General features: G+C 37.4%; 1 protein-coding gene across 1 annotated transcript in view; it reads right to left on the reverse strand.

The window, feature by feature from the left end:
• Positions 1-10,319: 10,319 nt before the first annotated feature.
• Positions 10,320-18,325, reverse strand: part of TTC29 (tetratricopeptide repeat domain 29) — an 88,972-nt gene continuing 80,966 nt past the window's right edge. Inside the window, exons 9-11 of the mRNA XM_059826738.1 lie at positions 16,310-16,433; positions 11,402-11,633; positions 10,320-10,399 (exon numbers count right to left, since the gene is read on the reverse strand). Of these exons, the coding sequence (XP_059682721.1) occupies positions 10,320-10,399; positions 11,402-11,633; positions 16,310-16,433 (436 nt within the window). The remainder of the gene's footprint in view (positions 10,400-11,401; positions 11,634-16,309; positions 16,434-18,325) is intronic.

Here is an 18,325-nt window from a genome sequence, read left to right on the forward strand (position 1 = left end):
CTGTTTTGATTCTGTGGTGACAAAACTGGCATGAAGAAGGAATTATACTGCAGTCTGCATGGTATTACTTTACGCTGCAGATTGTGCATAGTATTACGAACTCCAGATGGCTCAGGGAACAAGGGATTTAATTGGGAAAAAAAAGGTGCAAGAATCTAAATGTAGAACTTAAATGTAAGATCCTAATGATCGAAATGTAAGATCCTGGACCTGCTGCACAATGTACTGTTGTGGACCAAACTGTACATTTTAAGGTAACCCCTAAAAATCATAGTAGGACTTAAAATGAAATAAAAAAACCAGCCTGAGTATATGTAGCCTACAAAACTGGGGGGGGGGGGCGGGGGGGGGGGGAAGGCAAGCAGCTGTAAACACTTTTAAAAGGTTAGGGCTGCCTCAAAGCCTGTGAGATGTATTGATACAGAGATGTATTGTTGCAGGTACATAATGATGCGCATATGTATTCTGTAGGTATAACCAAGGATCAGAGTTCAAAATGCCCTGGAAAATCTAAACATCTGGGTGCAAAAACCCTAGACCTCTTACACAAATGGGAAAAAACGCTCTGAAAATAAACACTTATTGTCTCTTCAATCAAAGGTTAAAATGGATTTATTGCTGACTTCGTCCATTTGCCAATTGTTGACAGCTGTCAATATAGGGATTTGATTTCTTTATCCAAGCATCTCAAACACTACATGAGTATCTTCAGAGAAAGATCTTGACTGTGAGCTGCAGTTTCCCTGCCCCAACTCAATTACTGCATTCTTGAACTGCAATGTATTCATTTGTGGGCAGTGGGGCAGCCGGTGGGAGGGTATTGATTGGAGTATAATGTCATGTGTAGCAGCCAGAGTAAGATGAAAAGTGTTTTCTGCTTAATGGGTTGGTATTAAGTAGGTGGGAATGGCTTCTAATTAGCCAACAATTGCTGTGTTTCTCAGTTTCCCTCCTTTCCCTCCTCTTGTCGGTCACCAGCTGCCAATCTCTCTCTCCTCTTCCCTTTTTGTGTGGAGTTCATTGCTCACTGCAGTGAAAGCCTTTGTTTAAAAAAGAGGGCTCCCAGGGTCTCATCTGCCAGGGTACAGCTTGCTGCCTGCGATGAGTAGCAACTGTCAGTTTATTTTATCTCAACCTTTTCATCATTCTGCTGAAACTGGTCGAGTGAAACCACCTGAGAGACCTGAGGATTCAGTACCTACAAGTCATTAGCCAGGACTGCTCAGTCTCTCCCCACACAGCAAGTCAACTGAACACTGCTTAAAATATAGTCCACTTTAACCCCATATTTTCCTATGGACGTATTAGAACTCTTCCTACATCTTCTGGATTTTAGTTTCACGATCATTTCTTAAACATAGTACAACTATGATTAGCGAGTAATATATTTTCCAGTGCTTCTCAACACAAATGCTCAAGCAACACTCTTTAGAAATACAAAATATAATATACTAAAATCTATTTATTAGAATATCTTCCATCAGAACCTCCCGCTTATCTAGGTTATGTTCCCCTGCACGAATATCATACCTAGCAGTTCCCCCAATTATTTGAACCTCTGCTTACCTAGAAGTTTTTGATAATGCATCTCAGATAAAAGGGACAAATTCTGCTGATAGTTACGCTTGTGCAACCTGCCTCAAATTAACAAGATTTTATGGGCATAACAAAAAGCAGTATTTGGTCCATAATTTTTAGCATATTTGCAACATTGTCCTCTCTTTGCCATATAGTTTCTCTCTCTGTATGCATGTATATATACACATATACTCCACATGCATATCCACCTTCCAAACAGCTAATATAATTGCAGTATAGTCATTAAAAACTTATCAAAGTATGTCAGAGAAAGAAATATTTTATTTTGAACTAAAACCAAATTTCAAAGTCATTAGCCTGAAAAATCTTTTTCTGGTAATCACAGCTAACTTGTTGCAGTTGTTACTATCAGTTTTAATACAGCAACTGAACTATTGCTTTCCCCTATGTAAACAGTGAGCCATTTCAAGATGCATAAGAGATGACAAGAGCAGAAACCCAGTTATCCTCCAATATATCAGTTGATTTCCTAATGTTTAAAATCGTCAAAGTTTCATCTCAATTCTCTTCTTACTGCAGTGTAAGTGTGCATACTCGTATGAATATCAACAAAATAAAATATAATTTGCTTTGTTATCATTCTCAAAACTGAGCCAAAGGTACCAGTGAGGATAAGCTCACTCTCAGGGAATTACACATCTCAAGATGCTGTTCAGCAGATTGAAAGGTTCTGGAGTCAAAGGACTGGACTCCACAGCACCCTGCAGTGACATTTTCCACCAGGAGAACAAACGTGCAAGGTAAACAGAGGGCTGCAGTCAATGGATAGCCCAGAACTATCAACACCATGCAGCATGCATCCCTCTCCCCTCCTGTTTCTTACCAACTATAACTTTCTGATTTTCCTTGACACCAGCTACTGGGGCATGATCTGGAGTTCCTATTCCTCAGATTCCTTGGGTGCACATGAGCTGAGCAAGGCTACTATATGGCATACTCATCCTCCATTTTTCAGGTTCAATTTTATATCAGCCACGAGTTGAATGCACAGCGCTATCACTTAGATGCCCATTTGAGATGTGTAGACACAATCAGATGGCTTGATGTCTATGTTCACATGATCTGTTAATATCAGACAGTATGAAATACACCTTCACAAAAAAGACATTGTTTGAGTATCGGCTTTCACAGACATTATCATTAGCATATGAATAAGCATAAGGTTTAGAGATGAGAGGTGCTGGGCACTTGCAGTTTCCATTTCAAAAACTGCTGCAGAAGATTAATTCCCCACAGGAGCTGACACCAGCTACATTGTTTTTGACTAACATCCGTAGCAGCTACATGTCGAAAATTAAAAAATATGCCAGAATTTTTAGGAAAAGAAATTGTACTAAAACACTGTAGCAACCATGGAAAAATATGAAAAAAACCTTTGATTCAGAACAATTTCAAATTGGCCTCCCCTGATCAGTTACTCTATCTGATACTTAATAACATCTGTATTATAGGACAATAGCTACATGTTCATAATGATGTACTTGTATGACACACTATGGAAAATACTGTATAATTACTCGGGTCTGTGGCAAGACTTGTATGAGCCCTTGAATGGGAATATTCTGTATTACAGATAATATTGGATGCTTAACTGAGTGAGTAGAAACAAGTGGATGAGCCTGGGGGCATGGTCATCTACTTAAGCATGCATTTGAATCTTCAAGCTAATTAATCACCTAGTTGTATACTTAAACTTAGTCAATCCATTCACACAGGTGATTAAGATCTCTTTAAAGGCTATTTTGATACTTCACAAGTTTCTATTAACCAACTTAGCAAGATACTCAATATGAAGTGTGATTCTTTCCAGTGTATTCTGTGATCACAACGTAACAAAAACACAGAGCATGAAGAACAGTGCCAAAACGGTAAGTATGAAAAAACTGAAACACCACTCTTAAAAACCCCCTATTGATTCTACTACAAGCACAAAAGATATACCTAATTAGGTGTAGGTTGAGATGCTAGCTACTGGGTATAGAGGTAACTGACTTACGCTCCTTAAACATTGACTGGAAACATACATAAATTGGGGTTTGGAATGAAGATGTGGGGCCGAAAAAGGAAAAAGAATAATTTGCAATATAAAAGTGAAGAACAGGAGAGAAAACAAAAGAGAAGCAGGGCACAGAACAGACAAGGAAGGAGGAGAAACAAAAAGAGAATAACTGTTTCAGAAACGTTCAAAAAATCAAAATATTCCTGATGATTACAGAAAAGAATAAAAAGAGAGGTGGATTTCTGGGCAAAAGAAATATGGTTTCATAAATACGTTAATAGTAGAGATATGACACTTCACTTTTTAAAATAGATTGGCTCATTCTAAATGCACATCATTTAAATCTTGACTATCTTCAGACCACAGAGTCTTAATAAAAACAGCAATTTGTTACTCAAACATAAGAGGAATGTAAAAGGCTATGTCTAGGCAGTGGAAGGCATCTCAGAAAAAAAACCCTCAAAGATGCAGAAAAGGAAGCTGGCTTGGGAGACCAAGGAGAAGGAAGGTGTTTGATACACTGACTGTGACTCCTGAGATGACCTAAGGGTTCTGTTACAGAAAATATTCACTGGGTACAGATTCCTTGTCTTGTCTTTGATTTTCTGTGTCCAAAGATTGTTGAGGAGCTTTTGGTAAGGAAGGGTTTGCAGCAGAGAACTGTTTTCATGTTGGCCTGAAGTCAATCTCTCTCAGCTGGCATGTTTGTAAACAGCACCAATAAAAGGTTCTTTATGAAGTCTAGATGACAACAACATTCTCAATATTAAACCAAAACAGAAAAGTCTGCTCTTCGGTTCTTTCTGAGGATCAATTTTCCCTTTTGAGAACACGAGCATAAAACCACCAGAGACATCTCCGCTTGTGTATGCAGCAAAGGGGCTTATGATGGGCACGTGTGGAGAAGCCCTAGGGCCAATTCAAGGTATGCCAACTGGTTATTCCTCCTTTGGCCCTGCAACCATCAGGGGACTGCCAGAGCACAGCAGCTGCCAGCTGTTCTGCTTTATGACTCTCCTCTTTGTCAAAGCATTTCTCATGCTCTGGACTGCAGGCAAATGCAAACCTTCTAGGTGTCTCCAAATCAAGGATTCCTCCAGAAGTGACCTAATGTTGGGCAAGAGCTTCAATTTCTCTTACATCGTTCAAGTGTCCTACAGAATCAGAGCAGGACAGAGCTTCTGCCCTGAGAATTTTCACTTTTTAAACTGGTAAGGAACTCCACTTTTGGTAGTACTGACAGTGCAGTGCATGAAGCTACACTAGTTCAGTGCATAAAGCTACACTAAAGGGTCTGTCTGACAATATACTGTGGTTTGAACACCACTTCCAACTTTTTTTTTCCACAAGGAAGAACAATTCATCTTATTTAGGGAATCATTTTCTGCTGATCTAGAAAGCTTGTCTGAGAAAACACAGCTGGATGCCAACAATGTTTAGCACAGGATGTGTCTAAAGCAAATGCATGGTGATATTTAGACATTTCCATAGGAAGTATCAGATGGAAGAAAAATCTAGATGAGATCCAAATTCTCCTCTGGTTAAGGTGTTTTTATATAACTGTAGATGACAAGAACACCCACAATCACATTAGACAAGATGATAGTGAACTTTTTTGAAGTTATAACACCACTTAGACATACAAGAACTGCCAACTCTTGGCAAAGACTATGAAGAAACTTCTCCTAACACATTATTCCACAGTTAAACATTAAAATATTCTGCAAACTCTCCTCTCAAATCTGGTACTGCCAATCCACAGACCTGGCCTAGATCTGATCCTGTCTAGCAATTCCCAATTATTTAAGGCAGTATTTAAAAAGAAATCACAGGAAAAAAACCTGGATAGTGCATTTGTACAAAGCACAAGGACACTGAATATCAGCACTCCCCTGCCATGTCTTTTCAGACAAACTTCAGCCATCAGCAGAAAACAGAACAAGCTACTGCACTCGTGGCAAAACTGACAGGGATGTTTAAACGGTGTTCTCAGACTCTTCATTGAGAATCTGGTGTGTCCGCCACTGATCACAATGCGCCAAAAAACTTCCCTGTCGCCCTCAGGTCTTTTCTTCACGCTTGATTCTTTCTGTAGTCCAAGCAATAATCACTCTCACTTTCTAAAAACATCAGAGTATATCACTACGCAGACTTAATCAAATACTTAAAAAACAAACCCCAATTAATAATAAATAACATAAGATATGTGAACCACATAAGCTGATTTTCTGAAACACACCTGTTCCATGTCCTCAACATCCATATGTAAGCATGCTGGTTTTCAACATTTACTTAAGGTATTTTGCATTAATATCAAAGATACAGCAGTATAAGAAATGGCTGAGATTTTTTAAAATTAAAAGTGAGACAGCTAAAATTCAGCAACTAATGAGTGCTAGGTGATGCGAAGAGGCAATACAAGTTTAGAAAATTTTAAGGAAAAAAAAATGACGACAGAACCACCTCTAAACATTATTTTTTTTTTTGCTGATCGTTTTCTTGAATGTATATATTTTGGCATTTCTAACCACTGTATTTTTCCAGAAGTGAGCAAATTATTCTATTTGATAAAGCCCACAAAAATGCGCAGATGCCATCCTGTGGATTTCAGTAGGGACACTGAAGCATTTGAGCTACTTTTGAAACATGCTTATTAAGAAGTGAGCCTTTGTGCCTCTGGCACAGGGACAGCCTTGGAGTCTGTGCTTGGTCACACACCTCCTTTCTGTATTTTAAAATCATAGTTCTTATTTAACACTGTGAACAAGTGTATAATTCCCTCATTTCATGTTCAGTTGCATTTTCTGAGCAAACACCAAAATCTGTCTCTAAAATCCTTTCTCATTAGTTTTGGTCATATTAACAATATATTCTGAAAAATTAAATAAACTCTCAGTTTGTGTAACTTGCTATTGACATAAATCATAAGCATTTAGAGCTTGAAGCAGAGTCCATTACAGATCCTATCTCCAGACTCTTGCGCAGTGGACAGACTGGTGAGAGGGAGGAGGGGCCCAGAAGGTCTCTGGGAGGGGTGGGCATGCTCTCCCAAAACGAGGGTCTGAATCATTCCCATCTTCTTTACAGCAGTGATTGGGAAGAAAACCATAGTTCAGCCTGTTCAAATTCAGTCTAGCTACTTTGTCACTGACAGCATATACATTTAATGATCTTTACTCAACAAGTTTGTTACAAAATCCACTAACATACTATCAAAAAGAAACACAATAAAAGAAAATATTAAGACTGCATGCTAATTTCCATCACCATACCAGTCTATATATTTGCCTTCTGTACATGCTAACTGCAGAATAGACCTTATTAAGTAATAAATGAGCCAAACAATGTAACAGACACAAAAACAGTGGCGTTGAGGGAGCAAGCGCGTGCATGTGCTCAATTCCGGTAGTCCCAGATCAGTGTCATGGTAAGCCAAAATCTATGACAGAGCTTTAGATATGAAATATGCAGTGAAAGGAACCTGCTAAAACAAGCCTCTACCTTTCCACTGACATCATATAAGAACTATTTAATGGATGTATATCTGTGTAAGGTACAAAGACTTGCTATTTTTGTAGTTTTGATCAGTGCACCATATCTTTTCTTTCTCTTAAATGTTCTCAGATCAAAAACTCTGCTACCACGTATGAACATTTCCTGGGCAAATACAAAGTATAATTTATAATGCATATTCCTGACGAAGATTGGTTTTGATTTGCTAAAGTACAGTCAAGCATTTTTGGGTACAGTGCCATGGCATAGCAGTTTTATTTAGCATGCATTTGAGGTAACTAACATAATTTATTAATGGAGGAAAGACAAGATTTGTAATGTTAGAAGTTTTCCTGGAACTAGTGTACTTCAGCAAGAAGAGACAGTAAAAAAGCAGTTTATCACGTTATGAACCAGACTGTTCTACTCTTGGACTCTATTACCAAAATGGCCCATAAATTACATGGCTGTGGTAAATTACAGTAGAGAAATGTTAACAGAATTTGTTTAGTAATTTTTGTAATCTTTGATCCCATATCTCACTTCTGACTTTACCATTCTTTAGGGATAATCCTTTTATTAATGAATGACAAAGTCACACACAAGCTCAATCTAAAATGCACCTGGTAAGATCTCTGTTCTTCAGCACATTAACAATTCTGTGCTAGCCGCATCTTTCACAAAAAAATGACTATAAAACATCTTAAACAGCTTTTAAAAATGTGAATTGGTAGGATGACAATTTAACTTTTTACACAACAAAAAGCACACAATTCACATTATCAAATATACCTTTCCATACATCTATGAGAGGGAGGTGGAGAAAGAATATTGAGGGACTACATATTTGGGAGTAAGAACAAAAGCTCATTGGATTGTATTTTCCAAGCTATAGTTTTAGCTGGTGGATGCATTTTAAATCATGTTGAAGGCTGCTCGGGTGTGGAATGCTAGAAATAGTCCTGATCACGCTGGAGTTGATGGTACAAGATAACTCCATTGATCATAAGACTTCACAATTGATGATATGGGTAAGACAATAATTTATGCTGCATCTGTAGCTATTATAAAAAACCCAACAAAACAGACACAGAAAAGCTATGGTAAAATGTGTCAATTTTGAGAAGTTCTCCAAAGTCAAGAAACGTAAATCTAAATTTTGGTTAAAAGCACATAACATTTCTCAAGAAAATAACTGAAGACTTTTTAGTATGAGAAAACAACACATTTTAAGTCTACTCTTAAACATGTTTAGATGATTTCAAGCATCCAAGGTCTCTTGCTGAGGCACAGCCCTGCCAGATGCGATGACCTGGACTGAGAGTTGCCAGACTCACAGAAAACACAATTCCTGGTCAGCATTTCATGTAATCAATATCCAAAATCTGATCCAAAGTTTTCCTGCCTTCAGCACCTTTAATTATTCTCCTCCCTTCTAGAAGGTGGCAAGTCAGGAGATTATTTATTGAAAGACCTGTGAAATATTTTCTCATCGGACAATGTTAGTCATGCTGTAGGTTCCTTTTTAGGCTTTAACATGGAGTCACAAGCCTTTTAGCCTACTGATTCTGCTGATAATATTTTTTTTATACGTTTGACTAAACATAAAAAGATCAATAAAAACGTATTTGTTCTTGCAGTGGCATCTCACAATGGCATAAATAACTCTCTTGTAAGTGAATTCAGCTGACTGAGTCAAATGCAGCAGATATAAATGCAAAGGAATATGTGTTTCTAAACACTGTTTTCTGACAAGCCCATCCCTTTTGTCCATGACAACTTTGGTCAAAACATCCATTTTATTAATAAATGTTGAGGTAAATTGAGTAATTAATGGTTCTTCCTGCCTGGTTATTGAAATGATTGATTTAGAAAATAAGCCTTGGTTGAAAGACATAAGGTATATGGCAGTACTTGAATTTAAATGTCATTGTTCCTCCACTAGCCTAAGTATTTCTTTTGCCAGGAAGACAGAGACTACTCTTATTTTTTTGTCACAGAAAAATTATTCAGTCAGAACAGTTAGAAATAAAAACTTATTACCTTCCTTCTTCCTTTCATTAAATTCCCCTACGGATTAAGAACTACCATTGTATCTTGTCTTTAGCTGTTTTATCCTCAAAAAGACTGAGAAAAATCTAGTAGATTATCGATGTTGAGCTGTTTGAAAGAGCTAGAAATACTGTTCTATTATCACAGCAGGAATTTCCAAAGTGATGAGTTCATCACAGACATTCTCCTGGAAGGTAGAATAAAGGCTGTACCTGAAACTGAAAGCCAGTGAATCCTAATATTGAATTGGTGCCAGGTCATGTTTTGCCAGACAAAGATATTAAAAATGTAATGCCAGTACTAACGAGAGATTTGGCACACAAAACATGAAGAATGTTACAGATTGTGCTGACAGTGTGACACTATGTTTTCCTGGATGTAATCTGGGTATCATGAGAGTAAGCTGGGAGCACTAATGAGAAGAATGATATTGAACTGGAAGAGCTGCTAAATATGCAGTAGCCACAGGGTTCCGGGAGTTAACTGGAACTAAAACGAAAACTGTAATATTGAAAGTAACAGAGGGTAAACTAGGCAGAAATACAGAAGGAAGAGAATCTCAGCAGGCAAAACTTGTTTCTGGTATCATGCTTGCCAGGACATAAAGGGCTTTTCTAATCATACTCTTTTTATCCCTGAAGTACTGTTAAAGAGGAGCATGAAGCTCGAGCTTAAAGGGGCACATATCGTTTCAGGATATAAATGAGTTTCACAACTGGCTGGGGTAAGGATGTATAAAAATTGAACAGAAAACCTCTTTAGGTGCAAGAGGTAAAATACATGTTGAAGATACAAACATCATCCTATCTCTTCGAGGCTCCCGTGTTTTTGCTGTTGCCATTGTTGATTTTTGTTGGCCTCCTATTTACACCAGCTACAGCTAATGATTCGCATATGAAATGCATATAAAATTGCTTGACATTGGATTCTTCTGTGACCATCTCTGTTGGAATTCTTGGCATCTGCACTACAGGTCTAGAAACTTACTATCCCTTGCAGGAGACATTGCACCCAATTAACTCTGCCACCCAACAAAATCTGTGAGTATGCTGGATATTCACTTACTGAGGCAAAAATCATAAATATATGTAGTCATTGAAAGAGAAACACATTATCATCAAGAAAGAGCTGCCCTGTTACCATCACTGGAACTCTAAACAGAGTGCTATCTAATTTGTTATCTCTTCAGCATGCCAATGAATGTCCTTGTTCCACAGTTCTCAGTTGCTTCCAGTGTTGCCTCTGATATCTTGGCTCCTGTTAAACCGCTAACATGTTCAATTACCAGGCTATTAACCACTTATTTTATATATAAAATTCACAATTGCAGTTATACTTAATTGTTCCAATTCTATGAAAGGAAAAGATACACAAGAAAACAGCAGACAAGCAGTTCTTTGTCTTTGAGAGTATGATAACTAAGGGAATTTGGACACACTAACTCTGAAGCTTCATATTATGGCTTTGCCCCAGATGTCATTTATTTCCACTGTACTCCAGATTCACACTCCACTCTCCACAGGAATGCAGAGGAAAGCTTTAAGGTGGAGTAGACTTACCCCTTTTCCTTCCCTAGTACAATACAGTTTAATACTGTCAATACTTGGAGATAATGCATAATTCAGTTTGTCTTGTATTAACATATAGTACAGGGGGAAAAAAGTAAAGAAAATTTAACCCACGAAGAAAGAGGTCTATTCCACACAAAATCCTCCTCTACTCTTTATCTGAGACAAGGAAACACAGTGAAGAAATTATAGTGTTGCTTTTTTTTTTTTCCCCTTCACTGCCAAGTATAAGGATGCCAAAAATAAAACAGCATGTTCTTCTGAATTCAGAACTATGTCCATTATGTCAAGCAAAAATTACTTCTTACTTTTAGTAACAGGGAACTTATTTTTGGATGCACTTGAAAAAATGACTGCAAATTAAGATTATTATTTTTTTTTTCTTTACAGATTAAAATAATGATATTTGACTAAACGAATACACCACTGTTTGCCTGTAACTGTGATGCTTTGGAAAACAGCACTGAAAAAAGGAAGTTACCATCCATAGCATCTACTACTATCTGCTTCTCCCTGCTATATTGTATTTAAACCTATTTAATTCAGCCTTTAAGCACACAACGGAGTAAATCTAACCTCCATTCAGTACAAGGATTAAACCCAGGAAATAATTTAATAAAACTCTACACGAAAAACGACTTAACTGTTGAGGACAATGCAGCACTAATGTGTTTCATAACCAATGTCTTACCGACTGTAAGAGGGTCAGTGCACATGTCACTTCTGTTCTCCTTCCATGCCAGCAGGTACTTGAGGCTGACGGGATCTTCTGCTTCTATACGGCTGTTAAATGCCACCATCAGTTTATGAGCCTTCGCGATGCCACAGTAAGTCTTTGTTTCGTCCACTAAGGGCAAATTATTTAAAGTTTTTGCTGCCTCAGAAGCCTGACTGAAATATTCAAAAGCTTCATTATAGTTCCCCTAGTAAAGAAGAGAAAAAAAGAAAAGAATTGTAAAAACTACTTGTGGTCACCTGTATTTTGCCTTGACATTAGAGCCTGCTCCTCTGGCACCTCAGAGATGTTGCAGCTGAGAGGCCAGCCCACAGAATGACTCATGGCATGGTACTAAGCAAATCACTCTCCCTTGCTGTTTCCTAACCTCTAAAATCCAGGTAACACAGCTCATGACTTTCTCAGGAACTGAATTGGTTTTTGGTTGTCTGGGTAGTATTTTGAACACACGAATCTGAGTATATCAATGCTCAGTATTAATACTGATTCCAGCCAGGCCATTTAGAAATTATCGCTATTGTTTCATTAAGTTTAACATCTCTGTGGGAGGAAAGGTCCCAATTTACTACTGTGATACTAAATTTTAGAAAAGAAATTGTAAAAATGGAAATAGGAGGATACTGAAATGATGGACCTAAAGCACAGAAAAGAACAGAAATTAAAACCTACAGATTTATGGGAGAAGAAGGGGTATACCAAAACCCAGGGATATTCCTAATCACAAAAAGAGAAACAGTAGGAGAAATAGAAGCCAACTGTTGCTAAATAGAAACCCCAAATAATTTATCTCTTTATCCTGCAGAATACAGAAATCCAACATTCATGAATCCAGTAAAAAGGAGTACAAACTACAGCAGATAATACATTAAGAGGAAATAAAGAAAGTATAACAAGAACTATTTCTTATGTGAGCTATGGAAAGAAAACTCCTCAACTTCTTGACCAAAGAGGAATAAAGAGAAAACTAGGGAAAATCATGATAGGCTGAAGGATACTGCTGAAAAGCTAAAATATTTCTTGGTATATTTCTTCATCTTTTGCATATCTCTTCTTTGCCATGAAGCTACTTTGAGTTACCATCAGAGATGGAGTCAAAAGAAGAGTTGCAAGAGCAAGCTTCTAATTTAAAAAGTAGCATACCACCAGACCTAAACAGAGCATAAATAAAAGATTTGAAGAAATCTAAAGACAAAGAGATCGAATTGCTGGGAAATAAATGACATCTCTCATTGAAACTAGGTAGTATAATCCAGGCTTGAAAGGTAGTACATTTTGTGTTGGTATTACACGTGGCAGTGTGCAATACCTTCATGCTCTAGTATAAGTATGTCTAATGTTTAATTATTATAGTAAAAGAATCAGGTGACAATTTTGCCAAGATTGTTGAAAAAGGTAAAAAAGGAAGGTTTTTTCAAGGCTTTCAGGAATTTCAAAGGGACCTGATAATACTACCTGAGTGGTTAAGTGATAGCAAATGAAATTAATTCTTTAGAAAATGAGAGGTAATTCACACTGCCTGAACTATTTGTAACTTTTAGTGGGTTCTAATTAACTCAGGCTCAGGAAGGTGGCCTTGAAATAACATGGGCAGCTCTGCAGTGGCTTCTCCTAAATGCAAACCAGCTCTAATATCTAGTAAGGTCAAACAAAATATTAGGATGCATCAAGAATACAGTGGAGAAAGCTAGAGTAGATACTATCTATGTAAATAAACAGTATATTACTAAAACCAGACAAAGTAAACATATGCCAAACAGCAAATATAAACCAGGAACAGACTGAAAATTGCTACCAACTACAATAGAAGAATAGGGATGAATTGAATATAGCTGAAGAGCAAGAAATTTAAAAATAATTACAGATAGCTCTCGCTCTCTCCTCTTAATGGATTGTTTATGGCGACAATCTTGAGCACAAGCCTACTAAGAAGAAAGTTAAAAATCCTTGTGAAAAAAAAAAACCAGCAAACAAGACAAGGCAAAAAAAAGTCTTCCTGGGAGCAAGTGATTATGGAACTGTTCATCCTTTGCCTTACTCTGAAGGAATTAGTTCTGGCTATTGTCAGAGCTAGACAAACTTCTTTTGGCAGTTTCTATACGTCTATCATTAACACTAATTACAGCCTGCCTGCTCCTTGGAAGACGCCTTCCATTTCTCCTATTGGTGTGGAATTCTACTGCCCTGACGGCATAAACTTCCTGACTGAAAACATTTTCAGAGCTGTCTTACCCTTTCACTCTCAGCTTGATCTCAGTAAGATTGAAATTCCCTTCTGCATAGAGTATAGAATCCAGGAGGAGAGACTCCAATTGATACCTGTTGCACTTGCTACCACTTTGTGGGATCAAAATTTGTATAACTGCTAAAATGTGCCTGTAGTTAAAAAATGAGAAAAGAGTCACAGAAATTCAGGTAGTCTTTAGGCTTTGTTTAACACAGCAGGAGAGCAGAATTAGGCCGGTGATGACACAGCAATGAATAAAGAATGATAAGCAGTAAGATAAGAGATAAAAAGCAGAAACATCTACCTACCGTACTCATGAGAACTATAATAGGTTAAGTGATGCAATTAGTGAGAGAAATGCAGCAAATCAGACTAAGAAACTTGAGAAAAGTGAAATGAGAAATGACAGTGTGTCATGCTAACTCCATCAGAGTTTGCATATTAAGCGAGCAGCCTGCTTAACAAACTGGGAGAAATTAGACCTAGTACTCGCGTGTAACACAAACCCAGGCATTTTAGGAAACAAGAAACATATGGGTAAAACTATCATGACTAGAAAGCAGGAACTGAGTGTACAGCATTAAAGAAAGACAGTGATGGTGATGGAATAGTGAGATGACAGAACTGTAAAGATACAGCAACAGCATGGACAGAACAAAGTGAATTTGGTCGAAGTCTCTTGGAGAAAAACAGTTTACTAAATCCCCAAGGATAGATCTGGATATAAATAGAGATATTTTTAATTCGATGAGAAGGACAGTACTACTGCAAATTGTATCACTGGGGGAAGTACAGAGTTGAATAAAAATACCCTAATAATGACTTAGAGAACACTGGCGATGACAGCTGACACCAAGCAGGCAGTGATCCAAGAGAGGAAATGTTAATTTAGACTCAGTTTTGGTAAACATTGCTGACCTCACAGAAAAAATGGTATAGAAAATAGGGAATTATAAAACTTTAAGAGACTTTTTTTTTGGTATGTTTAAATTACATATTTTATGCAAGTTAATAAGAGTAAGTCACTACATTTCTTCCCTTCTACACCACCACCCCAGTTCAAGGCAGCACATTCTGAACTGAGAAAGAGAATTTAGAGAATAACCAAAAAGAGGTTAACTCTTAAAATATCAGTTCTCATAGAATTGATTATTAGCAATGGTGGCAGAAGCAGTGAAATATAAAAGTAGTTAAACAGAATTTAGTTAATTATTTTTCAAATTTGGAGTAGAATAATTAAACACAGTGTCACATCACCCTACTTTCTTCTAAGTTTCAGATCCATTTTAAAGTTACTTCAGCAAGTTCTCAAAGACTTTCAAACTTAGTTTTCAATGGGAAATTCGGCATTTATGTTAAGAACGTAAGTAAATAGGAAACTCTCAGGTTAATTTAGAGATTACAGAGTAAGAAATTTTTCTACCGCTTATGAAACAAAAATGGGCCAGCACCTTCAGTAGTGGGATTTCTCTGTAAGAGGAATCCAGAAAAAAAAAAAAATAAAAGGCATTTGGGGGTAGTGTAAGTGAAAAGGGGCAAGTAGCCTGTTCAATACATTACACATAGAAAAAAAATTCTGACCAAAAAACCAGGCAACAGAAGCTAGAAAGGGTGATTTTGAAAGTGTATTTCTATTTTCATTTTGTTCATAGTGAAAGTGTTTCCTACTTTTCACATTGTCCAGTCTGCAGAACGAATTCTTTTTATTACTTATTGCATCTAAATAATTTCATGTAGCATTTCAGCTCTAAAATAGGTGTTAAAGGGCTCAACATGAATCTTTCATGTCTGCAGCAATGTTTTTAACCCTTCTGATTTCAAAAACCAGGTGCTACTGCAGTGCAAGTGCTGCAGCTCTAGATGCGGTAAGGGACAGAGCAAGCATGGAAACTACTACCCAGACAGGCAGCCAACAGACCTGCTCACTTTGCAGGGTCCACCCCAGAGAAACAATTCAGAGACTGGCACATGGGTCAGAAAGAAGGACTTCAAAAGACCTTAGAAACTATGATAAAGGGAGCTTCTTAGTTATCTCTAGCGTAATACTGTCCGTCACTGCCTATTGATTGATTTAAACAGGCCACATCAAAGCCATCAGGCTGGATGGAGGAATATAGAAGAGAAAGCCCCTCCACTACCAACACAAACCTTTGCCAAACTATTTGCTGCTAGCACCCATTTCACAAATATGGCTGAGAGAATGTGAAGAAGAAATCAAGCTAAGATTAAAAACTGCTTATTAGTATGCAATATAGTATACATTCATTTTAAAAAAGCGCAAATTTCAATGTATAGTACAATAAAATTTCATTTGCATTAACTGATGACTCTTTATGGGCATATGCGACCCCAATGGTAATTTGGATGCAGGTTTTTCACAACACTGAAAGTTTGCCATGATCTGAATTTGGAGTTTTTATTCACCCATTCTAGAACAAAACCCTATGCATTAAATATGGTGTGAAATTTTCACCTTTCCCAAAAAATTAAGGCACATTTTATTTAGTCAAACAGTGTCTTCTCCTTTGGTAACTCTTGTAAGATACAATACCCGGATCAAATAATCTCATATGCAAAACCAGATTTTTACAATGAATTAATCCCAATTGTTTGATATCATTGCTACAAACAGTACTTACTCTTTCATTGTAAATATTCCCAAGTAACACACATGCATCCACCAGGCTTTGGCTTAGATGAGCATTCTCAGCAGCCTTCATAAACTCTCCCAGGTACTTAATGGTTTCAGCCACTTTTCCCTGACTGAAGCAAAGGACAGGGACAAAATTAAATATTTACTCAGATGGCTCCTCCAAATGATGAAGATCTATCCCCCTGTTCTGAAGTAACTTTACTTTGTGATGGCTCATCCACGACGGGACTTTATTTCCAAAAAGGTTGTCTAGGCACTACCTGTGCTGAGACCAGTGAGACTAGTCCACACAGAACCTCTGAGGGCAGAACTGGATCCTTTGAGTGAAATAAACCAAAATTCTTCTTTGGAATTATCATGCCAAGAATGAAAATGCAGGTGATGATTTTACAGGGGTTTTGGAGTTTCTGTTATTTTAATATTTTTTCTACTGAGCAGCTGATATAATTTTCAATACAGCTGGCCCTCACATCCTGACAAAATAGGGGAAGGAGGTAAGCAGGCTAGTTTTTCAGTAAGACTTTTTGTGCTCCTGCCATTCAGAGCTGCCATTTCTTGCTCTAGAACCCGGGTGGTGCAGCAGCAGCTCCATAACGGTGCCGTCTCTCAGTTCTGGGGATGACAGCCTCTGCCCGAGTGTAATACTGCACTTTGGCTGGGTGGATCAAAGGTTGCTGAAGTCACACAGGCAAAGCTATAAACTGTGGATTGCAGGTGTCACCCCCAAATCCCAGTGAGATCAGAGCAACCTGAGGTCACAGCTAACATCTAAGTTGAAAATTGGCTAAGGTACTTCGACAATAACATTTGCAGATTTCCTTTTTTTAATAAAGCCGGTCATATTAACAACATAAGATCTCTGCAGTATGATTACAAGATATAAGATAGACATCTGGGTTTGCTTGTGGGTAAGGCACTGCACTCTTTTTTCCTTTAAGGCTGAAGTGTTACTGCAGCTGACCTCAATATTAGCCATGAACTTGAGTCACTAATGTAGGAGTGTAGTGTGCTAAATGTCAAGCCACCAAGCAAGACAGAAAATCCAATCTTAATTAAGAAACTCACAGAAATAGAAGTTCCTGTAAGTGATAAAGAATTGTGATTTATTTTCTCACCATTTTAAAACACCTTCAAGTTATATTCCTGCAGCAAATGACTGACTGGGGTTTATTTACATTACGGTTTTTATTATAAACTATATTAGGGATCCGTGCTCTCAAAATCTGGCAGAAGTCCGCAATTCCCTGTCTTATGCTATCAGAGTGATTATAACAGGGTAGAGCCTGCCACGGAACAGGAAACACAGCAGAGCATGGCTGCAAATTTACAATATTGCAGTGATTATATGTATGTGACTGACATGAGCTAGATTGCTACAAAAGAATGCTAGAACACTGCAAACTGACATGCTTGAAATGTTCAAGTATATGCTACTGTAAAGCTTAGTTATCAGTAAGCAGAGTTGGATTTACTAGAGTTTCCTAATTTAAGTATTTTAATATCATGAGAATATTAAATATACTGTACTGTAAACATTTGCCAAATGTCAAAAGGCTTCTCAATTTTAGAATTAGAAACACATTTTTTTAAACCTTTTTTTTTTCCCAAGAAGAGAAAATCAAATGTTTCCCCACAGAAATACAGCATATGATTTATATAAGTTAAAGGACAAGGTTAAAGTGTTAGACAAATATTAATTCCAGTTTTTCTAGTTTTCTATATGCAGTGCACAGGTGCAACTTGAAGAGCATATTATATGGTATAATCATTAAATCCATTCAACCAGACCTTTGAGAGTTAAAAACATATATTCTGAGGAAAAGGACTCCTCGGTCCAAGGAATGAGAATGAAACAGTGCAGAATATTTGTGTATCAAGGTGATTCCAGTTTCCAATTGGGAAAACAGGACTGTTAACACCCACATCCCCTGACAACTGTCCAATTATGTATATCACACTTGGCCTACTGTTTGCAGTAGAAGTAATCAATAAAGGATGTGGT

The sequence above is a fragment of the Gavia stellata genome, chromosome 19, assembly GCF_030936135.1.
Source record: "Gavia stellata isolate bGavSte3 chromosome 19, bGavSte3.hap2, whole genome shotgun sequence".
Classification (NCBI taxonomy): Eukaryota; Metazoa; Chordata; class Aves; order Gaviiformes; family Gaviidae; genus Gavia; species Gavia stellata.